General features: G+C 37.3%; 2 protein-coding genes and 1 pseudogene across 4 annotated transcripts; all 3 read left to right on the top strand.

Annotated features, from left to right (window-relative positions):
* The first annotated feature begins 796 nt into the window (after positions 1 to 796).
* Positions 797 to 7,630, top strand: LOC136209645 (probable enoyl-CoA hydratase 2, mitochondrial). Of its 3 annotated transcripts, none has more exons than XM_066001186.1 (9): positions 797 to 1,104; positions 2,095 to 2,362; positions 2,459 to 2,628; positions 3,635 to 3,709; positions 4,402 to 4,492; positions 4,580 to 4,631; positions 4,881 to 4,984; positions 5,093 to 5,169; positions 5,928 to 7,630. In XM_066001186.1, exons 2-9 carry the CDS (start codon positions 2,149 to 2,151, stop codon positions 6,102 to 6,104), a joined length of 960 nt encoding a protein of 319 aa, XP_065857258.1. In that variant the 5' UTR covers positions 797 to 1,104; positions 2,095 to 2,148; the 3' UTR covers positions 6,105 to 7,630. The 3 variants fall into 3 exon arrangements, with proteins under 3 accessions (XP_065857258.1, XP_065857265.1, XP_065857276.1); XM_066001193.1 differs by having other exon boundaries at positions 2,133 to 2,362; positions 5,928 to 6,139; XM_066001204.1 differs by lacking the exon at positions 797 to 1,104 and having other exon boundaries at positions 2,119 to 2,182; positions 2,271 to 2,362; positions 5,928 to 6,139.
* On the top strand, positions 6,135 to 17,975 carry LOC136218922 (probable enoyl-CoA hydratase 2, mitochondrial; annotated as a pseudogene).
* Positions 7,647 to 10,286, top strand: LOC136209638 (AP2/ERF and B3 domain-containing transcription factor At1g50680-like). Its single transcript, XM_066001176.1, has one exon. It carries the CDS (start codon positions 7,647 to 7,649, stop codon positions 8,679 to 8,681), a length of 1,035 nt encoding a protein of 344 aa, XP_065857248.1. The 3' UTR covers positions 8,682 to 10,286.
* Positions 17,976 to 25,408: the final 7,433 nt, after the last annotated feature.

A 25,408-nucleotide genomic window follows, 5' to 3' on the forward strand; every position in this document is an offset into this window, starting at 1 on the left:
GATCAAATCCGGACTAATTTGTGAACCAAAACATGGAGTGTAACAACAACCGTAAAGGGAAAGCGAAAATAATAAGATTTACCGTTTTTGTTTTTTGATTTAAGCTTAAAAATTGAATCTGTGGGTGATTTTTTAAAAACGCCGGAATCGCAGTCGGGCGTATGAACATCACGCCCGACCTACGGTTCCGGCGTATGAATATCACGTCCGACCTGTGGTTCGGGCGTGAGGCTATCACGCCCGACCTATGGTTCGGGCGTGATGTTCATACGCCCGAGGGGTTTTAATTAATTTAATTAATTTTTTGTAATTTTTAGTTTGTTTAATTTAGTTTAACTAAATTTTTATGTTGTAAATTTTAGTTGTTGTAAATTTTATTTTGTTTAATTTAGTTTAACTAAATCTTTATTTTGTTAATTTTAGTTAAATTTTTATTTTGTTAATTCAGGTATTTACGGGTTAAATTCAATAGCGGAGTAATTTTTTTACGGGTTTAATTCAACAGCGGACTAATTTTGTTTACGTAACAGGTATTTACAGATTTAATTCAATAGCGGACTAGCTATTTTTTTGTTCTCCCGACACGCGAGCGTGTGCCTATCACGCCTCACCTTGTGGTCGGACGTGATAGCCCCACGTCTCACCGTGTGGTCGGGCGTGTAGCGATCACGTCCGACCACACGGTGAGGCGTGGGGCTATCACGCCCGACCACAAGGTGAGGCGTGATAGGCACACGCCCGCATGTCGGGAGAGCAAAAAAAATAGCTTCGTCCTTTCGTAGGGCTAGGGGTGGAATTTGGTGCTGGGTTTAACAACACCCTTCCAAAATCAAATGCCTAAAGCCAAAACCCCAAGTCAGTTACCACCACGGCACCACCAGTCCGTCTGCCGTCCGACGCCGGCCGATCACCAGTTACCGTCCGTGACTCTCTCCCTTCCATCCGGCTTCAGCCTATACAGCCTGTACATATGTTTTGATTAAACTAGAGGCATTTGTTTTGATTAAGCTTGGTTGAAGCGCAAAGACTAAGCAGCAGCGGTGGCCTGAACTGGATAAGAGCTATTAAGCAGTCGAAGTTTATATCAGAAGCCCAAAATCTTCGGTAATGGATTTCCGATTTTGGAATTTGCATGCTTGTGTTTTGTTTTTCTGGGTTCTAGCTGTGATATTTTTAGAAGTTCACTAGAAGTGAAAAGACAGGGCACATTGGCACCAGTTCTAAGATTTTGTAACTGTAGTAAATCTGCTTAACCTTTTGATATTAATCACATATATTAGGTTAGGACCTACTTAATTGGCTTAACTCTTCAATGGGTGGGATTAGCAAAATTGAGATTAATTTGGACAGTATATTCATAGTCTTCAAGCAAGTCATAGTTTTCTTAAGTGATAGAAAGTAATTTTTTTTAAAAAGTTGCATAGGCAAAGCCACCTTGGGGAGAGACACAAGGCTTCTTATAGAAGTAAAAGGGTGAAATTGGAGAGTGAAATTATAATTATCAAAAGTAAGTATGCCAAGGATTTTTCGAAAAAAATACTTGAATTTAGATGCCAAGAAATTGTGTTCGACACATTTTGCTTAATTACTTTTCTTCAACATGTGTAAACTTTGGTTTTTACTCTATTATTTTTATCAAGAAATAGAATCAATGAGCAGTACTTGTACAAAAACATGTCTTACTGTATTATGTACTCCATCATTTTATTCCACTGTTTAATTACAATTGGTTTAGATAAATTCTATTTTAAACTGGTTATAAAGGAAGCATAAAAATGACATCTTTGGAAAGAAGCAACCTGTTTTATGTTTTGGCTAAAAATAACATCTTTTACAAATTTAATATTTTACACTACATATATAGTTTATACCCACTGGTTTAAAATCCTAGATCCGTCTTTAACCGTATCATGTATGAAAAATGAATGAATAGTATGATACTCTTTTCCCCTTTTTTGAATATGAAATTAAAAGGAAAATGAATTAAATTGAAGTTCTGGCAAATAATTAAACGACAGGAAAGTTGTTGCTAAATATCAGATTCATCTACTACTGAATTAAGCATTTTTGTGAATCTCACAAACCTTTCAACAGATTTAATAATACCTGTTCACTTCCTGGGAGCTCTGCAGCTTGGATGCTCTGTAAATGGCAACTTTCACGGCGCTAACCAGATCTCTGGGTCAGCACTGCCTCAAAAACTCAAAGTTTCAGTCTTCTGATTTGGGAAGATTCATACTTTCTATTCCCAATTACAATTTCGACTGCAGTTTTCACCAATTCCAAAGCTGCAGAACCATCATCTTACAGACCTTCTCCTCCGAGTCCGTGAAGCTACAAAGGCTTTCTGAGTCAGATTCTGGTAAGTTTCTCTTAAAGCTATAGTTGTGTAATGTTGGCAGTGCTTGCTGTTCACAGATACAAGAGGCTAAAGTTCATTTGGGAATTTCACTGACAGGAATTGTGGAGGTGAATTTGGATAGGACAGCAGCCAAAAATTCCATTGGGAAGGAAATGCTGAGAGGGTTACGGCAGACCTTTGAATCAATCAGTTCTGATGACTCAGCTAAAGTTGTTATGATATGCAGCTCAGTTCCTAAAGTCTTCTGTGCAGGAGCTGATTTGAAGGTATTACATGCATTTTCATTTTTCTTTCATTTTCAAACATATCAGGATATTTAGAATAATGATACTTCATATTTTTTTGTGTCTAAAGCTCAATCTAAACATTAATTTTGTTTGTCTGGCTTCCTACAGATTATTTCACTAAGGATTTTATCAACCTAGTAACATGTTCCTTGCAAATTTACCTTGGAGCGCTTTATGTTTATAATATGTTCTGTATATTGTAGGACTAAAGGTCAAATTCCGTCTGAGTTTGTAAGCGAAGTTCAATTTACCCGAAATTAAGCTCATTGCCAAATGTGGGCTATTTTGGCCATAAAGTTAATTTTGGGCTAAATGGAACTTAGCTAATGCCGACAAGTTCAGGGGAATCAATCTATTGTATCATTCGTTCCGTAATTTGTTTATTGATCCAACAAAGTTGTTATCTGATTTGACCCTTTTTGAATGTGAGTTTCATGTCTATTTGATCTTTAGAACTAGAGAGTTCGTTACTAGTGGAGCTGATACTACTAAACATGTCCTATGAAGTCATGCTTTTATGCACCTTTCTTTTATGAGGTTTAGGAAACTTAAATGTTCGACTGCATTCTAGCTTCAGCATTGTGATAGTTCACAATGTAATCGTGATAACTGGATTTTTCTCTGTTTTGAAGGTTTTGAGAAGTTTAATAAATTCTTCTGTTAATAGGCTTCTTATAACTTTAATTTTTTCCCAGGTAAACGTTGTTGTCGTGTGACTAAGAGGTCACGGGTTCGAGTCTTAGGAGCGGCCTCTTGCCAAATTGGCAAATAAAGGCTTGCCCCCAGTACATCCTTGTGGTGGGACCCCTCCCCGGACCCTCCCTTAAGTGGGGACGCGTAGTGCACCGGGCAGTCCTTTTTTTTTTTTTGTTTTTAGGCATTGTTGTTGCTCTCATAAATTATAAGAGCATCAATAATTCACCCCTCTATGTACAAACGGTGGCTAATCGTATGCTTTATAGTACTGCTTTGATTTGATCTGCAGGAGCGTAAGTTGATGACTCCTTCTGAAGTGCAATCTTTTGTTAACTCATTGAGATCCACATTCTTGTATATAGAGGTGCGTTTTCAAATCCATCTAAGTTCTAATGTCTGTAGTTGCACAGTTTATCAGTTGAATAGTAGCACAGATGGGTTACATAGTTTAGAGTTTTATATTGAATTGGATGTGTATAATATGCACCCATGAACATGAGAATGTATATTGGCTTATCATAATATTTGTTCTCTAAGTAGGCATGAAAATGAAAGCGTTTTAAATACTTGGATGTAGCTCAACTAATCCAAATCTTAACATTTGAAAGATGGTTCATGGTCATGGATTTCTCTTTCTATTTATTTTTGCGGTATTTTGTTTTCAATCAGGTCCATATAGCTTTCTATGTTAATGTTCTTATATCAATACATTTGAAAAATGTATTGCTGTCTTGTTTGAAAAATGTATAGTTGTCTTGTTTGAAATATGTTAATAGTTTAGGGTTTTATATTGAATTTGATGTGTATAATAATATGTACCCATGAACATAAGAATGTATATTGGCTTATCATAATATTCGTTCTCTAAGTAGGCATCAAACTGAAAGCTTTTTAAATACTTGGATGTAGCTCATCTAATCCAAATGTTAATATCTGAAAGATGGTTCATGGTCATGGATTTCTCTTTCTATTTATTTTTGCAGTATTTTGTTTTCAATCGGGTCCATATAGCTGTCTATGTTAATGTTCTCATATCAATACATTTTCTTCACTTAGGAACTTCATATTCCTACAATTGCTGTTATTGAAGGAGCAGCATTGGGTGGTGGACTGGAAATGGCTTTATCATGCGATCTTCGGATATGTGGTACCTCCATTTTCTATTAATAATAGATGATATTGCTTTATTTTGAGTTTATTGGATAATAACTTTGTCTTGCAACTAATAATTCAGGAGAAGGTGCAGTATTGGGTTTGCCAGAAACAGGGCTAGCTATTATTCCGGGGTATGTGTGCCTAGTTGATTATTTGGTATTGTTGATACTTTGCATCTTTATGTGATAGAAATGCATTTTCTCTCTAATTATGCTTGCACAAATGTGTTCAGCAGTTTTCCGGACTTAACCTGCCAGGTATTTGCTTATTGTTCTTTGTGCTCGAAAATCTTTTACTCTTCCTTTTGTTTTACAGTTTTCTGTCTGTTAGAACTTATGTAGCCAAGATCATCGAGCCACTTCTGAATTTGGTACTAACAGCGCAGGTGGGACACAACGACTTCCTAGATTGGTTGGAAAATCTATGGCAAAGGAACTTATATTTACTGGTCGCAAGATTGGTGGAATAGAGGCCTTGTCAATGGGTATGTTTACTGGGAGCTGCTTAACATTTTCCTTGTGTTTGTTTGTTTGTTTGTTTGTTTTCTTTCTCTTCAATTCAATATGTAGCAATAAACGTGTACATGCTTCAGGCCTTGTTAATTATTCCGTACCTGCTGGTGAAGCTCGTTTAAAGGCTCTTGAAGTAGCTCGAGAAATTAATCAGAAGGTACAATTCTCTATTCCTTCAGTACTCCTTGGAAGTTTTTGTGGCGTAGAAGAGTGGATTAGTTAGAGCATAAACATTTCTATGAACAACCAAATTATTTACCCATTTCTAGAACCTTTAGTCATCATGCTTAGATTTGATGCTCATACATTTTGGTATCTGCAGTTACAATCATATCATAATTATTTTCAGAATGATCTAGTGAATATTGAGAATTCATGATTAGATTTGATGCTCATACATTTTGGTATATGCATGCAGTTACAATCATATCATAATTATTTTCAGAATAATCTAGTGAATATTGAGGATTGAAGGTAGGCTACAAACTTACAACAAAACAATGATCTAGTGAATATTGATCGGTCCTTTATTACAGTTTCAGAGTATATACCATGTTTAGTAACCTCATTCACTTCTTTAAGCCTCACTCACACAAACAGGAAAGAACTCTTCATATTTTTCCTTGTTGAGTTTGTCATCATATTTTTAAAACGATCATTTTTTATTTTTAAGAAATTCAGGCGCATATGGGAATCTATATCATGATCTCATGGCCAGAGGTTGCAATTTTAATAGAATAATGCTAATGACCCTATAATTTCTAGATGAGCCGAATTTGTGAGATCGACCAGATGTCTAAATAACTCGTCATCTGTAACTAAATCGCCTGCTACCTGAAAGTCATATTGCATTTCGGTTCTAACCTTATTTTGCATATTATTTCCACTTTTTTAATTGAAACGTGGTCTTGGCAGGGTCCAATAGCAATAAGGATGGCAAAAAGGGCTATTAACGAGGGAATACAGATGGATTTGGCATCAGGTTTGGAACTAGAGGAAGAGTGCTATGAACAAATCTTGAACACAAAAGATCGCTTAGAAGGCTTAGCAGCATTTGCTGAAAAGCGGAAACCGGTATATACAGGGAAATAAACCTAACAAAAATGATTCTAATCATGAAGTTGCAACAGAGCAGACAGAAAGGTACATGGAATAATATGATGCTAAGCAGTGGTATATCAACCTCATCAACTAATGCCCTTTCCTGTTAGAAGTGATTTAGTATTTATTTGTTGGATTACCATCTACTTTTTAAAATTATAATCAATTTAATGGAATTTTTTTTTCTTTGGTTTTGCTGGGAAATCAATCCACAAAGTTGCAGAAAGTTTTGATAAGATTATTCATTGTTTACTGAAACAGTAAAATTCCTCACACTTTGCGGTTTACCCCAGATAATATATGAAAGGATTGAAGCATCTTGAGCTATTTATGTTTCTGAGCTTCTGCCAGTAATTTCCCAAGTACCTTCCTACTTTGCCAAAAGAATAGAACACATAACTTTTAAAATCTCATAAACGAAAAAAGACTACTATTGAGAAAGGATTCTCAACTTTGTAGACAAATGGGGTAAATTGCACCGAAGGTCACTGAAGTATGAGGTCTTTTTCACAAAGGTGATTAAACTTTGTCCCAGTTATTTTGTGTATAAAACAGTTGCTTGTGGGTGCCTTTACCCTAGAAATATGTACACCTCGTAGAATGCAAATTGGCTTAATTTGGTGTTCTTAATCAGTGCCTATTTTGTAAAGTTTGATTTGCTGTTTCTGCATAGAACTCCAAAATGTTTAGCCCAAAATTCTGGGGAACCCATCAACTTATTTCGGCTAAGAATAGCCCAATATCTGAACTTTTTCTTGCTTCATTGTAAGCTGCTAACCTCTTTCAATGCAAGTAAGGAACTCTTACATCTGCTCAAATTTCGGCGACCTATTATCACTGGAATCTATAAAAAAAGCAAGAAAATTTCTCAAAATTATCAAATGGTAACATTCAAGCAAATGGTGCATTTGTGGTCTACGGCTAGAGAGAATACTATAAGAAAATAATTAAAAATGTATTTTTGCGCCAGCATTTTAATATTAAGGGTTACATTTTTCTTTTCTCATCAAAATAATATCCTGTGTTTCAAAACAGTATTGCCATCAGGTGTTCAAGGTTCAAAATACTTTTGTAATTATCGATTTTTATCTTTTTTTAAAGAAAATAGGAAAAAAAAATAAGAATAGATGAGGAAAAAAATAACTTCTGCACAGATTGTTTCAGCAAATGAAAAATTAGAAGCATAACAGAATGAAAACTAGTATATTTTTCATCTTTTTACCTTTCTCCACAAAAGTCAACTGCAAACTGTCATATGCATTTTTTTGATCACCATGTATGGTTAGTTCCAGAACTTGCCATGATAAGGCACAAGTATAGCTCAGGTCTAAGTTGTACCTGCTCTTCTTCTTCCATTTGGTTTCCTTCATCTTGTTTATGGATAACAGTAAGAATCCTGTTGCACCTTCCAAAAATGATTCTGCAGTCTTAGTTGTACCTGTCATTTTATAGTTGCAGTTACCATAACCAATTCTTAGTGTGCTGTCACTTTAAAATTTCTCCAGCTATATCCAGTTCCCTCCCTGCTTATAAATGCATAGTAGGTTTAGTTTCTTCTCCATTGTTCTTTTCACAAGATTGTGTGGGAAAATTGAGAAGGCTATGGAGTTGAATTTGAGGCTCAACATGTCCATTAATAGTTCAAACTCGAATTTCATCAATGATAGCGGATCAGCTTCAAAGTTCCGAGGAGTGATTTGGATTAGAAGTGGCAAGTGGGGTGCTCGGATCGCCTATAAGTACAAGGCGTACTGGCTAGGAACATTCGACATGGAAGAAGAGGCAGCAAGGGCTTATGATAGAGCAGCAATCAAACTTCAAAGAAGCGATACGCCACTCAACTTCCATATGCAAACCTACACAGTCCAGGAGACGAAATTCCAAGGTCTGTACTCGAACGAGGAGATCGTGGAGATGATAAAAGACAAAACTTACATCGCCAAATTCAGTAGCTTTCTTGCAAATCAATCTTTGGTGAGAGAATTCAACGCGAGTAATCCATCACACCGCTATGGTGGGATCACTTATCAACTCCTTTTCCGGAAGGAGTTGACACAAACTGATGTTACTCACATCAAAGCGCTTTACATCCCTAAAGAACATGCAATGGGGCACTTTCCACCACTGGCTGGTGTGAACTCGGAAACGAGAGAAGGTGGCGAGAAAATGTCCACCGAGCTAATCTTCTATGATAAACATTGTCGGCCATGGACTTTCCAGTATTCGTACTGGAAGAGTACACAGACTTTTGTGTTTACAAAAGGGTGGAGACATTTCCTGAGGATGAACAGCTTGAAGCCGAAAGATTCAGTCTTCTTCTACGTATGTAAGCAGCAAAGAGACAATCAGAGAAAAACATATTACATGATAGATGTGCAGCGCGCTGGAACGGAACGTTATGGTTTGTGTTGGAATATAGACATGGAAAATGATTTTTGGAAAAATATAAACAAGGGTATAGAAGTTGAAGAAATGGAAGAAGAAGAGGAGACTGGTAATGAAGTGATGCTTTTTGGTGTTCAGATTGGAAGAAGAGTGAATGATAAGCGGAAAAGGATTGATGAATAAGAACAACTTTGCTGCTTCTGTTGCTTTTATTGAATTTGCAGTTTATTTTATTGATTTTCATGAATTTTAGAATTTTGCCATTTCAAATTTTCATTTGCAATCACTGAACTTTTATGTTCATTGCAACATGATTTCAGTTTATCCACATGATTTTAGTTTATGACAGAAAATTTATATTGTGGTTCTATGCTTTATGAGATGAGTTTATGTAACTTTATAACTTTCAATATGTAGTAGTATTCTGGAAAATATGAATCGGTATTATTTCATTTTATTTTCACCTAAATTTACGTTACCCAGAAAAGATGCAATTAGCGATTTGTCAAGGCTAGGAAAAGTTCTATTATGATTCCGTTCCATTTTGGATCTTATTAATTAAAATGTGATAATTATACAATTTATTATTTTACACTAATCATTTTTCAATTTTATCAGTTGGGTTTATTGTACCCGGTACCCGGCTGATTGTAGATCTTTTAGCATTGTGTTGTATTTTATTTTTTGTAGACTTTAGAAAAATACAAAATTTAACTTCATTCTTCTACTAATGAATGTGTAAAACTACATGATTTTATTATTGTTTTATTTTTCAATATCATAGTTGATAAATTAATATGATTATATATGAAACTAAATTTTAAAATAGCACTTATGGTAATATACTATAGTTAATTACTTTTTAAAAGTAATATTAAAGGGACCAAGGACCGAAGAGATAACTCAGTAACCATATGACTATGTTTCAAGTAGCGTTTGCTGTTTGGTGTAGACTTATTCATGGGTCGAACTAGTCTGAGTTTGGGCCGTGTCCAATAGGCTTTTGTCAAAAAATACTTAGCTTAGCCTACCGCTGTTTTAGGCGTGTTGACTCGGACTGAGTTCGACTTAAAAATCAAATTTCAAGTCCATACCAAATAAGTCCACCTAATATATATAATAACGAAAATTAAAATTAATAGGGCGGGTTAGGGTAAACGACCAGTACTATTTTTATAACATCCAAATCTGCCCTATATATAAGCAGGTTTTAACAGACTTGGACCGAGTTTGGCCTAAAGTCATCTTTTGTTGCTCGAGCTCCGCCAATTGAACACGAGCCTAGACGGCTGGGCGGATATCCAGGCCCATGAACCGTTCTACTTCATTTATTCTGATTTAGTTTGCCTTTTTGATTGTGATGTGTTTGGCTGCTTGAAAAGTTTTGGGACATAACGAGAATTGCAAAAGAAATCAATGGGATTTAGATTGGGGTTCCATTAAAATATTAAGGTAATACTATCTTTTTTCTCTTGGTTCCAATTAGATTAATCTTTCTATCCCCCTCACTTGTTTATCTGTTTGTACTGAATTCTAGCATTTATAAGAATTAATATGTTTTGACTATTTATTGTTGCTTTTCATTTTGCAATTCCTTTGGGGATTGGATGAGGAACTTTTAGCAATAGTTCCAAAGCCTGTACTTGCTGTTCTGCTTCTTTATCCCTTAACTGCAAAGGGTTTTATGTTTTGTAGTTTCGCAGAATTAATTATTCTTATCTATTTGGGCTTGGATACATTGATGTAGGAGATTATCAATGAAATTGTACTACTTGCTGAATATGTTAACTGCCTTTTCAGAGTGAAGAAGAAAGGTTGCTGCAGGAAGGTCTTAAACAGGTGAGTGTGATGGCAGTTAGGACTGAACTTCAGTCACTGAAGTATAAAAAACTTGAAAATGATGTGGAATATGAGATATAGATATCTAATTTCTTTCCTCTTCGTGCTTATCTATTTGGGCTTGGATACATTGATGTAGGAGATTATCAATGAAATTGGTAATGCCTGCGGAACTATAGGGCTTCTTCATGCTGTTGGAAACATCACTTCAAAGATCAAGCTTCGTAAGTTTTTGTAGTCATTTTGGATATGGTTCATTCATAAAAAGTACTGATATAGTAGCATTAAGGACTATACAAATGTCTTGCACACTTGTTTTAGTTTCATTGTAATGGGCTACAATAAGTGCATAATGAGTTACATCAGATCTGGAATCTTGAAATTGTTGAACAAACAGATAGATTACGTTGCTTTAGTAGAGCCATAGAACATGCATGAAGCCATTTACAAGAATAATGATGACATTATGCTTGGCTTTCTGCTGTTCTCTAAGCCACAAGAATAATTGGTGTTTTCTTGTTTCAAATGGGATTGTTGAAGTTGTTGATGATTGGGAAAAGGCTTGCAGCTATGGCTAGGCACATACATCTCACACATTGCGTCTATCAGTACAATTACTGACTAGTTTCAAAATCCCATCACATAACTATATGAGTTATATTTTGGTATTTAACTTACTATTTTCAGTTGAGGGATCATTCTTTGATAGGGAAGCTTTCCGATAACAGATTTAGTCCCTTTGAGATTAAGTATTGGAAGCAAAAATCAGAACTAAGCTACAATATTCTACCCTCATGAAATTTTCTAATTTTAGCTATTCTATGTGTAGGGGAGCTTTTTGAGCTAGATGGAAGAAAGTCAGGACCCATATGGCATGGTGCATCCTCACCTTGCAGCTTATTGCAGGTAAGTATATGCGACTATAGCAATTATTTTCACTTCTTTTATAGTCTTTGTGGCCCCAAAGAAGATAACAAAAATGAAGAATGAAATGAGATAATCAAATTGAAGCGATATTTATCACTTCTGCAGAGATATGAATCAATTGAATTGAATTGAGCCCAAATAAGATGAATGTAGTACATGTTAGATGATCAGGCTGAAATGTTGACTGACGGTAGGTGCATTTTACCCTACACATGTACACCTCATTGAATGCAAATTGGCTTAATTTGGTATTCTAATCAGTGCCTATTTTGTAAAGTCTGATTTGCTGTTTCTGCATAAAACTCCAAAAACTTTAGCCCAAAATTCTGGGGAACCCATCAACTTATTTCGGCTAAGAATAGCCCAATATCTGAACCTTTTCGTGCTTCATTATAAGCTGCTAGCCTCTTTACAATGCAAGTAAGCAACTCATATATCTGTTCAAATTTCGGTGACTTATTATCACGGAAATATATAAAAAAAAATTCTCAAAATTAGCAAATGGTAACATTCAGGCTAAATGGTACATTTGTGGTCTACGGCTAGAGAGAATACTATAAGAGAATAGTAATAAAAAAAAGTATTTCTGGCTAATATGTTAATAGTAAGGAATACATTTTTCTTTTCTCATCAAAATAAATCCTGTGTTTCAAAACATTATTGCCATCAGGTGTTAAAGCTTCAAAATACTTTTGTAATTATCAAAGTGCTAAGGGTACTTTTAAGTTTTTTAATTTCTTTTTCTTTTAAAGAAAATAGGCAGTTGTACTGATATTTGTTATTAGGACTAGAATTAGAATAGATGAGGGGAAAAAAAACTTCTGCACAAATTGTTTCAGCAAATGACAAATTAGAAGCATAATGGAATGAAAACTAGTATATTTTGCATCTACAACTTGCTGTATGTTCATTTTCTTATACAGAGGCAGGCTATGCTAACTAACTCCTGATCTAGGCATAGGCTAATTACTTGAAAGAAGAATCTATATTTCAGGTGGCATCATTTTCATAGATGATCAACTTTTGATCATTTATTCAACATCTTACATTCATTCCTTCTTTAATCATATTATTCTATTTTGCTGAAAGTGTTTGTTGTCTTGAAAAATACATGATTAATGCTAGTAATTTCAACCATCTACATGAGTTGAACAGACACTGTTTTCCTATTTGCAAGTCAAGATAAAATGAACTCATGGACAGAATTTTTTATCCTCTTCAGAACAAGGAGAAGAAATGATATGATAATCATTTTCATTTCTACCTTTTTGTGCACAATGAGACAGAAATAAATGTCAAAAATAGAGTCAACGATTTATAGAGATTGCGTAAATTCAAAGAAATACAAATTTCTGATTTTCATTTGTAATTTAATATATTGAAATTTTATTCGCAAATGAGTTGAGCGTTTGAAAGAATTTCAGGTTTGGTGAATTGTGAATATGATCTTTTGTCGTCAATATGAAAGCTTCCATTCATCGTTACCATCGCGTGCCTGTAAATTTAGTTTTCTTGATCAAGAAATTGAGTATTTTGTTGCATATTTTAAAATGTTTTTTCATATTTTGAAAGCTTGTCTTTTTCACCAGGAGTTTGTTAGTATGGCAGTACAGTGACAGGAGGAACAAAGTTGTCAATTAAATTTTCTACTTCCATACAAGGAAACAAGTAATTTCATTTTTTAAAAAGAAAAAAACAACACTTCATTGTAGTTGAATTAAACATGAATTAGAGTATATGAAGCAATTAAAATTGTAACTTCACCATTATTGTTTTTAGCTCAATATGTGAAAGTTGAGTTTCAGAAGATAGTCATAGCAAATCCGTCTTATTCCTAGGATTCATAGGCAATTTATCATCAGTAAGCTCTATCTTCTAGCTGTGAAAACTTTTGTATATTTTCCGTAGAGGACATAAACCTTTGCGGAAAACATACAAAGAAAAAATGTAAATTAGTTCTGTGTTGTAATGGAATTGGTAAGTACTTGTCTTGAATTTTAATCTTTTTACCTTTCTCCACAAGAATCAACTGCCAACTGTCATAAATGCATCTTTGATCCCCACGTATGGTTAATTCGAGGACTTACCATGATAAGCTACAAGTATAGCCAAGTCTAAGGTGCACTTGCTCTTGCAAATGTATGTCTTTCTTCCGTGTGGTTTCGTTCATCTTGTTTTATGGATACACAGTAAGAATCCTGTGGCACCTTCCAAAAATGATTACGGCCCAGCTGCGATGTGAAAACTGTCATTTTATAGTTGACAGTAACCAGAACCAAGTCTTAGTGTGCTGTAACTTTTATATTTATCCAACTATATTTAGTACTTTCTGCTTATAAAATGCATAGTAAGGTTAGTTTCTTCTCTACGTTCGTCTTCCTTTGTTTCCTATTGTTCTTTACACAAGATTGTGCGAGAAAGTTGAGAAGGCGATGGAGTTGGATTTGAGCTCAACATGTCAGTTGATAGTTCAAACTTGAATATCAGCGACTGCGACGGTAGCGGATCATCCTCAAAGTTCAGAGGAGTGATTTGGCTTAGAAGTGGCAAGTGGGGTGCACGGATTGCTTATAAGTACAAGCCGTACTGGCTGGGAACATACGACATCGAAGAAGAGGCAGCAATGGCTTATGATAGAGCAGCAATCAAACTTCAAAGAAGCGATACGCCACTCAACTTCCATATGGCAATCTACACAGTCCAAGAGACGAAATTCCAAGGTCAGTACTCGAACGAGGAGATCCTAGAGATGATAAAAGACAAAACTTACATCACCAAATTCACTAGCTTTCTTGCAAATCAATCTTCCGTGAGAGAATTCAACACAAGTAATCCATCACACCGCTGTGGTGGGATCTCGTATCAACTCCTTTTCCGGAAGGAGTTGACACAAACTGATGTTACTCGCATCAAAGGGTTTCACATCCCTAAAGAATAAGCAATGCAGCACTTTCCACCACTGGCTGGTGTGAACTCAGAAACGAGAGAAGGCGAGAAAAAGTCCCGCGAGCTAATCTTCTATGATAAACATTGTCGGCCATGGACTTTTCGATATTCGTACTGGAAGAGTACACAGACTTTTGTGTTTACAAAAGGGTGGAGACACTTCCTGAGGATGAACAGCTTGAAGCCGAAAGATTCAGTCTTCTTCTACATATGTAAGCATCAAAGGGACAATCAGGGGAAAAAGTATTACATGATAGATGTGCAGCGTGTTGGAACAGAAAGTTATGGTTTGCATTGGAATATAGACATGGAAAATGATTTTTGGAAAAATATAAACAAGGGCCTAGAGGTTGAAGAAATGGAAGAAGAAGAGGAGGAGACTGATAATGAAGTGAAGCTTTTTGGTGTTCAGATTGGAAGAAGAGTGAATGATAAGCGGAAAAGGGTTGATGAATAAGAACAACTTTGCTGCTTCTGTTCCTTTTTGAATGTGAGCTTCATGTCTATTTGATCTTTAGAACTAGAAAGTTCGTTACTAGTGGAGCTGATACTACTAAACATGTCTTATGAAGTCATGCTTTTATGCACCTTTCTTTTATGAGGTTTAGGAAACTTAAATGTTCGACTGCAGTCTAGCTGCAGCATTGTGATAGTTCACAATGTAATCGTGATAACTGGATTTTTCTCTGTTTTGAAGGTTTTGAGAAGTTTAATAAATTCTTCTGTTAATAGGCTTCTTATAACTTTAATTTTTTCCCATTAGGCATTGTTGTTGCTCTCATAAATTATAAGAGCATAATTCACCCCTCTATGTACAAACGGTGGCTAATCGTATGCTTTATAGTACTGCTTTGATTTGATCTGCAGGAGCGTAAGTTGATGACTCCTTCTGAAGTGCAATCTTTTGTTAACTCATTGAGATCCACATTCTCGTATATAGAGGTGCGTTTTCAAATCCATCTAAGTTCTAATGTCTGTAGTTGCACAATTTATCAGTTGAATAGTAGCACAGATGGGTTACATAGTTTAGGGTTTTATATTGAATTGGATGTGTATAATATGCACCCATGAACATGAGAATGTATATTGGCTTATCATAATATTTGTTCTCTAAGTAGGCACGAAACTGAAAGCGTTTTAAATACTTGGATGTAGCTCAACTAATCCAAATCTTAACATTTGAAAGATGGTTCATGGTCATGGATTTCTCTTTCTATTTATTTTTGCGGTATTTTGTTTTCAATCAGGTTTCTATGTTAATGTTCTTATATCAATACATTTGAAAAATGTATTGCTGTCTTGTTTGAAAAATGTAAAGCTGTCTTGTTTGAAATATGTTAATAGTTTAGGGTTTATATTGAATTTGATGTGTATAATATGTACCCATGAACATAAGAATGTATATTGGCTTATCATAATATTCGCTCTCTAAGTAGGCATGAAACTGAAAGCTTTTTAAATACTTGGATGTAGCTCAACTAATCCAAATCTTAACATTTGAAAGATGGTTCATGGTCATGGATTTCTCTTTCTATTTATTTTTGCGGTATTTTGTTTTCAATCAGGTCCATATAGCTAGCTGTCTATGTTAATGTTCTCATATCAATACATTTTCTTCACTTAGGAACTTCATATTCCTACAATTGATGTTATTGAAAGAGCAGCATTGGGTGGTGGACTGGAAATGGCTTTATCATGCGATCTTCGGATATGTGGTACCTCCATTTTCTATTAATAATAGATGATATTGCTTTGTTTTGAGTTTATTGGATAATAACTTTGTCTCACAACTAATAATTCAGGAGAAGGTGCAGTATTGGGTTTGCCAGAAACAGGGCTAGCTATTATTCCGGGGTATGTGTGCCTAGTTGATTATTTGGTATTGTTGATACTTTGCATCTTTATGTGATAGAAATGCATTTTCTCTCTAATTATGCTTGCACAAAGGTGTTCAGCAGTTTTCCGGACTTAACCTGCCAAGTATTTGCTTATTGTTCTTTGTGCTCGAAAATCTTTACTCTTCCTTTTGTTTTACAGTTTTCTGTCTGTTAGAACTTATGTAGCCAAGATCATCGAGCCACTTCTGAATTTGGTACTAACAGCGCAGGTGGGACGCAACGACTTCCTAGATTGGTTGGAAAATCTATGGCAAAGGAACTTATATTTACTGGTCGCAAGATTGGTGGAATAGGGGCCTTGTCAATGGGTATGTTTACTGGGAGCTGCTTAACATTTTCCTTGTGTTTGTTTGTTTTCTTTCTCTTCAATTCAATATGTAGCAATAAACGTGTAGGATGCTTCAGGCCTTGTTAATTAATCCGTACCTGCTGGTGAAGCTCGTTCAAAGGTTCTTGAAGTAGCTCGAGAAATTAATCAGAAGGTACAATTCTCTATTCCTTCAGTACTCCTTAGAAGTTTTTGTGGTGTAGAAGAGTGGATTAGTTAGAGCATAAGCATTTCTAGAACCTTTAGTCATCATGATTAGATTTGATGCTCATACATTTTGGTATATGCATGCAGTTACAATCATATCATAATTATTTTCAGAATGATCTAGTGAATATTGAGGATTGAAGGTAGGCTACAAACTTACAACAAAACAATGATCTAGTGAATATTGATCGGTCCTTTATTACAGTTTCAGAGTATATACCATGTTTACTAACCTCATTCACTTCTTTAAGCCCCACTCACACAAACAGGAAAGAACTCTTCATATTTTTCCTTGTTGAGTTTGTCATCATATTTTTAAAACGATCATTTTTTATTTTTAAGAAATTCAGGCGCATATGGGAATCTATATCATGATATCATGGCCAGAGGTTGCAATTTTAATAGAATAATGCTAATGACCCTATAATTTCTAGATGAGCCGAATTTGTGAGATCGACCAGATGTCTAAATAACTCGTCATCTGTAACTAAATCGCCTGCTACCTGAAAGTCATATTGCATTTCGGTTCTAACCTTATTTTGCATATTATTTCCACTTTTTCAATTGAAACGTGGTCTTGGCAGGGTCCAATAGCAATAAGGATGGCAAAAAGGGCTATTAACGAGGGAATACAGATGGATTTGGCATCAGGTTTGGAACTAGAGGAAGAGTGCTATGAACAAATCTTGAACACAAAAGATCGCTTAGAAGGCTTAGCAGCATTTGCTGAAAAGCGGAAACCGGTATATACAGGGAAATAAACCTAACAAAAATGATTCTAATCATGAAGTTGCAACAGAGCAGACAGAAAGGTACATGGAATAATATGATGCTAAGCAGTGGTATATCAACCTCATCAACTAATGCCCTTTCCTGTTAGAAGTGATTTAATATTTATTTGTTGGATTACCATCTACTTCTTAAAATTATAATCAATTTAATGGAATTTTTTTCTTTGGTTTTACTGGGAAATCAATCGACAAAGTTGCAGAAAGTGTTGATAAGATTATTCATTGTTTACTGAAACAGTAAAATTCCTCACACTTTGCGGTTTACCCCAGATTATATATGAGAGGATTGAAGCATCTTGAGCTATTTATGTTTCGGAGCTTCTGCCCTTCCAAGTACCTTCCTACTTTGCCAAAAGAATAGAACACATAACTTTTAAAATCTCATAAACGAAAAAAGACTACTATTAACAAAGGATTCTCAACTTCCTAGACGTATGGGGTAAATTGCACCGAAGGTCACTGAAGTATGAGATCTTTTTCACAAAGGTGATTAAAATTTGTCTTCTTTCAATAAAATCACAGAACATCATATTTGATTTCAATAAATTTGTCCCAGTCAATTTGTGTATTGTCAGCTATTAATATGAAGTGGACCTTTAACTATCAGCTCGAGCTTTTAGCTAAAACGGTTCCATGACATGGTATCAGAGCCTGCCCTAGTGTGCAGTGTTTTTCTTTTGTGTTTGCCCTAGTGTGCAAATTGATTTAGGGTTCCACCTTCTTCCGATTTCCATTTTTCCGGTCATCACCTAGTCTCATCTCCCGGCCCAGCCGTCTACCCATCATCAGATCGGCCTTTTCGCGGCGGTCCGGCGACATTCCGACCGACGAGTGCACCCCACGCGCCAACTTATTCCGGTCGCCGATTCGACTCCGACCAACACCGTTGGTTTCGTCTCCCTCCGATCGGCCTCCCTGTCCAGTTTATTTTGTGTTCCGACGACTTTTGTTTTCGCACCCTATGAAGGTTGGTCCCTGTTTGTGTTTCTTTTTTTTTGCTGAAACTTGTTGGGTTGTGTTTCTTCTTTGCTAAAATGGCTCAGGACAAGGATAAGAGAGTTGAATCTAGTAAAAATGTAGTTAGTAGCATTATGACAGTTTCTCCTAAGATTACTGATCATAAATTGACGGGTTCCAATTATTTAGACTGGTCTAAAACAATTAAGATTTATTTGCGTAGCATCAGGAAGACCCGTCATTTAACTGATGATCCTAAGACAGATGATGAGGATTGGATGGCAGATGATGCCTGTTTGTTTTTGGGTATCAAGAACTCTATTGATGCGTCTATTGTTGGTTTGGTTCGTCATTGTGAGTGTGTCAAACAACTTATGGACTATCTGCAAAATATGTATGCTGGGAAGGATAATTTGTCTCGCTTATACGATACGAATAAGTCTTTCTATACTACTGATCGTCAGGGTCAATCTGCTCAGGATTACTATATGCAGTTGAGGGAATTTTTTTGAATTGCTGCCTTTGAGTACTGATATAAGAGTGTTGCAAGGTCAACGGGAACAAATGTTTGTTCTTCGCTATCTGTGTGGACTTGGTTCTGATTTTGAGGGTGTTATTTCCATGATTCTCTCTAGTGCCACCATTCCTGATGCTGAGGAAGCTCTTACCCGTGTTTTGCGAAGTGGGCTGGTTCTGTCACCCACTCCTGTTGTTCCTGCTTTTAGTGCTCTAGTCAGCCACAAGCCTTCATCTGACCGCTCTTATAAGGGTCCGATTAAGGGTGGCACTCGGGATACCAGATATCCAATTGAAGGGAACAGAGTCTTTCGGGACACCAGATATCCAACTGAAGGGAACAAAGTCTTTGAGTGCTATTACTGTCATGAGCCGGGTCATACCACGCGTACTTGTCCCAAACTTAAGGCAAAGGGGCAGCACAGGCACCGGTCTGCTCACATTGTCACTAGTGATGCTACATCCTCTGGTCCGACCTACACCCTTACTGCAGATGAATATGCTAAGTATCAAGATTCATTAGCTCCTCAGCATTCTACTTCACCTATCACTGCTATTGCTGATTCAGGTAATTCTAATAAGTGCCTCATTTCTTCGTCTTCAAAGTGGGTCATTGATTCTGGTGCAACAGACCATGTGACAGGTAATTCTGAATTGTTCACCTCTTATAATAAAACTTTTCCTTCACATGTTGCTATAGCTGATGGTACACATTCCCCTGTTATTGGTTCTGGCACTATTAACCCAACTTCTTCTCTTTCCCTCTCCTCTGTTCTTAATGTGCCTGGATTTACATTCAATCTAATTTCTGTGAGTCAGCTTACCCGTTCACTTAATTGTTCTATCTCATTTTTCCCTAATCATTGCTTATTTCAGGATCTCATGACGAAGCAGATTATTGGTAGTGGACGGGAATTTGGCGGTCTCTACATCTTGGATACAACTGTTAGAAGATCGGTTGCCCTCTCTAGTGTATCCACACATTTTGATGAACATTGTCGGTTGGGACATCCTTCTCTACCAGTGTTGAAGAAATTATGTCCTCAGTTTCAGGATTTGTCTAGTTTAGATTGTGAGTCGTGTCAGTTTGCTAAACATCACCGTTTGTTTTCCCCTCCCCGAGTCAATAAAAGGTCAAGTTTTCCATTTGAATTAGTTCATTCTGATGTTTGGGGTCCTTGTTCCGTTGTGTCGAAACCTGGTTTCAGATATTTTGTTACTTTTGTGGATGATTATTCTCGAACTACTTGGTTATATTTAATGAAAAGTCGTTCTGAATTATTTACTCATTTTACTACTTTTTGTGCTGAGATTAAAACACAATTTAATGTTTTTGTTCATATACTCCTAAGTGACAATGCTAAAGAATACTTTTCTGGACAATTTCAGTCTTTCATGATCCAGAATGGTATTCTTCATCAATCTTCATGTGTTGATACACCATCCCAAAATGGTGTTGCTGAACGCAAGAATCGTCATCTTCTTGAAACTACTAGAGCTCTTCTGTTTCAAACACGTGTTCCTAAACATTTTTGGGCTGATGCTGTCTCTACAGCATGTTTTCTGATCAATCGTATGCCTTCTTCCATGTTACAAGGTGAGACTCCGTATGGTACTCTCTTTCCTCATAAACCTGTGTTTCCTGTGTCACCTCGTATTTTTGGGTGTACTTGCTTTGTTTGGGATGTTCGTCCACAAGTCACTAAACTTGACCCCAAAGCCCTTAAATATGTCTTCCTTGGATACTCTCGTCTTCAAAAAGGGTATCGTTGTTTTTCTCCTTCTCTTGATAAATATCTTGTGTCTTCTGATGTCACGTTTATGGAACATCTTCCGTTCTTTTCCATGTCGTTTGATATCTCCACAGGTGATACTGATGTTGATGATGAGCTGGTCTATCAAGTTCACCAGGTCTCGGATGGATGTCCCTCTAAGCCACCAATTACTCAGGTATATTCACGACGTGAGAGACCTCCTGCTTCTGATCCAGTACCAATTTCTGCTCCGCCTTCAACTTCCCATTACCCTTCGTAAAGGTAAAAGATCTTGCTCCCATCCTATTTCTGCTTTTTTTTCCTATGAGCGCTTATGTTCTCCTTCACAGTCTTTTGTTGCTTCCCTTGATTCTACTACTACTCCTAAATCTGTATCTGAGGCGTTATCCCATTCGGGCTGGCGCCACGCCATGATTGATGAAATGAATGATTTGGATGCTAATGGTACTTGGGACTTGGTAAATTTACCTATTGGTAAGAAACCTGTTGGATGTCGTTGGGTATTCGCTGTGAAAGTTAACTCTGATGGTTCTGTTGCTCGACTAAAGGCTCGTCTTATTGCAAAAGGCTTTGCTCAGACTTATAGGGTTGATTATTCTGACACCTTCTCCCTAGTGGCTAAAATGGGCTCTATTCGTCTCTTTATCTCCCTGGCTGCCCACCCTAATTGGCCATTGCATCAGTTAGATATCAAAAATGCTTTCCTACATGGGGACCTTCAAGAAGAAGTTTACATGGAGCAACCACCAGGGTTTGTTGCTCAGGGGGAGTATGGCAAAGTTTGTCGCCTCCGCAAATCTCTATATGGGTTGAAACAAAGTCCTCGAGCATGGTTTGGAAAGTTTAGTCAAGCAATTGAGGTTTTTGGGATGAAGAAGTGTAAGTGTGATCACTCTGTCTTTTATAAACATTCTGCTTCAGGTATCATTCTCTTGGTCGTCTATGTAGACGATATTGTTATTACAGGCAGTGACATGTCAGGAATCTCGTCTTTGAAATCATTTCTCCATGGTCAGTTTCATACCAAGGATCTAGGAGCGTTGAAGTACTTCTTAGGAATTGAGGTGTCAAGGAGTAAGAAAGGAATTTTCGTGTCTCAAAGAAAATATGTTCTTGATTTGTTGTCCGAAACTGGAAAATCTGGAGCTAAGCCATGCAATGCACCTATGACACCGAATGCGCATCTCACATCAGAAGGAGAACCCTTTGAAGACCCTGGAAGATATAGGCGTTTGGTTGGAAAGTTAAACTATCTTACAGTGACTAGACCGGATATTGCCTATTCTGTCAGTGTTGTTAGCCAGTTTATGTCATCTCCCACTGTTGATCACTGGACTGCACTGGAACAGATCTTATGCTACTTAAAGGGAACTCCTGGCCGAGGCTTACTTTACAAGAATTATGGTCATACCCAGATTGAGTGTTTCTCTGATGCAGATTGGGCAGGAGACAAAGATGATAGGAGATCCACTACCGGTTATTGTGTTTTTGTTGGAGGTAATTTAATTTCTTGGAAGAGCAAGAAGCAACATGTTGTTTCTCGCTCCAGTGCAGAATCTGAATATCGAGCGATGTCTCAATCAGTGTGTGAGATTATGTGGATTCGTCATCTCCTCTCCGAACTTGGGTTCAACGTCACCACTCCGGCAAAATTATGGTGTGATAATCAAACAACTCTTCATATTGCTTCCAATCTTGTGTTCCATGAACGTACTAAGCACATTGAAATAGATTGTCACTTTGTTCGTGAAAAGCTAGAAGAAAACATCATTGCTACAGCCTACATTGGCACCAATGAACAGCTTGGAGACATTTTTACCAAAGCCTTAAATGGGGTTCGGGTAAATTACATCTGTAACAAGCTGGGCATGTCAAATATCTATGCTCCAGCTTGAGGGGGAGTGTAATGTATGTAATTGTATATAGATATTAGTTTAGGGACCTATTAGCATATTAGTTCAGGGACCTATTAATATCTCTACCACTTTGTATATAAATACCTATCGTTATAATAATACACTATTGAGTTTTCCCAAACTACTTCCATGACATGGTATCAGAGCCAGTGTGACCAAGTGGTCCTGGGTTCGATTCTTGGTAGCCCCATTTGTTGAGTTATTTGCAGGACATGGTAATATGGGCCTGTGTTGTCACGCTTCAAGCCCAATTGTGCTTTCGCGTGTGGGGGTGTGTCAGCTATTAATATGAAGTGGACCTTTAACTATCACTTCTTAACACATGTGGCCACTCAACTTTAACTAACTCTTCAAAATGATCGTTAATGGCCTCAAAATGAAAATATTTAAGAATTAAGGTTGTTGAGAATGATGGCATCTTCGCCTTCTCCGGCCACCGGCGATTCGCCGTGTGCCATTGCTCACCTCTTCGATCGGAAATCTTTCGCTCAGTTCTCCTCTAATCAATCGATCCCTAAAAAAAACCCTCCTTTGTGGATGCTGTTAAGAGCGATCTTAAGAGTACCTCGATTCCGGCGCCATCGCAACCACTGATTTCCGAGGAGGGAGGCTTCAAGGCCGTCCGTATCCCTCAAGATATATATGAGGAAAGAATTAAGAAAGTTCAGCACTCGGTCATTGGTCGTATCACACTTAACAAAGGAGAACGGCCATGGAAGCATGCTGAGCTCAAGCAAAAATTGAACCGAGTCTGGAAGCGTAACCTCGATTGGCACCTGATATCCCTGGGGAAAGGATTCTATCAAATCATCATGCCAAATGAAAGCGCCCTACAAGCCATTTGGGGTCTCGGGTCCATTGCTCTGAAGCCTGGCATCATTAGATTCTTGCCTTGGACTCCGGGATTCAGACCTGATCTGCACAAGAACACCTCTGCTCAGGTATGGGTTCGAATTTACAACTTGCCTTGGGAATTTTGGGATACTAGAATCATTGCTAGTATTGCCAGGGCTGTGGGAATACCTATTAGGTTTGATCAGAATACTGTAAACGGCGAATTTGGTCATTACGCCAGGGTATTAGTGGATATTGACATGTCTCAAGAAATCCAATCTGAGCTTAGGCTTGACATTAACAATCATAAGCTGTGGGTTTATGTTGATTATGAGAATCTTCCTGATATCTGTAGCACATGCTCCTCAATTGGTCACATCGCGGCTCATTGTCGACGAAATCCAAATGCGGCACCCCGACAGAATTCAAAAATTAAAAAGCAAGGTAATGAAGGTAATAACTCGGCTGACAGAGCAGCAGAGGAAAAATCGGGGGATGATAATAGTGATACAGAGGTTCCTATGAATGAGATGCCGGATAACCCTCTGCAGATGATTCTGCACAAAGGTAAAGAAGTCGTGGAAGAGGCTGATGACCCTAAGGCAGCGACGGAAAAGCTGATATCTGGAGCTGATTCTGATAGTTTCGAATTAAAACCGGTGGAAACAGAGAGTGGGGTAAACTTCCTTTCGGAATCTCTAGAATGGAATGAGCATAGGCGTAGATCCAATAGCAGAAACAACAGTCCTGTTTATGCTGCTGAGGGAAGTCAATGGATCACTGCCAGGGAAAAATCAAAATCAAAGGCTAAATCTGTCGACTCCCGTTTGAAGGGACATGCTCGATTAAATAGCTCGTATACATGATCTGTTTGTATTGGAACTGTAGGGGGATCCAGAACTCGGGTACCCAAAGGGCGTTAAAACTTTTATGTAACACCAATCATCCTGATTTTGTTTGTTTATCGGAACCAATGGTGGATTTTGATAGAATCTCTGATATATTTTGGAGATCTCTGGGTCTTCAACTAATCACCAAGAATGAATGCAACTCTATATGGGTTTTCTGTAAAGTGGGAATCAGTAACAACTGTGACATATTTCTCAACCATGAGCAACATATTACCCTGCGATACAGACTGAATCCTCAGGTTTTTCAAATATCCTTTGTCTATGGAAATAACAGAGCTGATAGGCGCTGTCAGCTTTGGGACTCAATTACTGGGATAGGAGGTTGTGATAACAGGGTGGTGATGGGTGATTTTAATGCAGTTAAGGGGGCTGATGAGAAAACTGGCAGACCGCCTTCTCTTAGAAGCTGCAGGGATTTCAGGAATTTCATTGGAAAAGCAGGATTGATGGAGGTAGAAAGCACGGGGATGCAATTTACTTGGACAAATGGAAGAATGGGTGTTGATCACGTTGAATGTAAGCTTGACAGAGCTTTGGTTAATGAAGCTTTTCTTGACAACTGGGACAGAATTCAGTGTTCGGTTCTCCCTCGAACTAAATCAGACCATAGCCCGATCTTCTCTCCTATTCGAGCGGAGTGGTTCGTAAGGGACGATTCAGATTCTACTCCATGTGGACTACTCATGAATCACTGAACAAAATTGTTTCTGACCACTGGAATTCCTGCAATCTCTCTCTGCCTCCTGCTCAGTTGCTCTGTCACAAACTAAAAATGCTTCGACCGAAGCTCCGTGCTTGGAACATTGAAGTTTTTGGGAGAGTGGAAAGTAACATCACCGCTGCTATGAAGAAGCTAGAAGAGGTGCATGCCCTGATCTCTAGTGACGGTCTTAATGAGTTTCGTATTGCTCAGGAAAATGAAGCTCATCGTGATCTTGAGCTCCAGTTACTCAGACAAGAGATGCTCCTCAGAGACAAAAGCAGGGAAAAGTGGCTAAATTTTGGAGATCAGAATTCTTCCTTCTTCCATCGGTCTGCAAAAATTAGAAAGGTTCACCCCACTCT

Source organism: Euphorbia lathyris, chromosome 1 (genome assembly GCF_963576675.1).
Source record: "Euphorbia lathyris chromosome 1, ddEupLath1.1, whole genome shotgun sequence".
Lineage (NCBI taxonomy): Eukaryota > Viridiplantae > Streptophyta > Magnoliopsida > Malpighiales > Euphorbiaceae > Euphorbia > Euphorbia lathyris.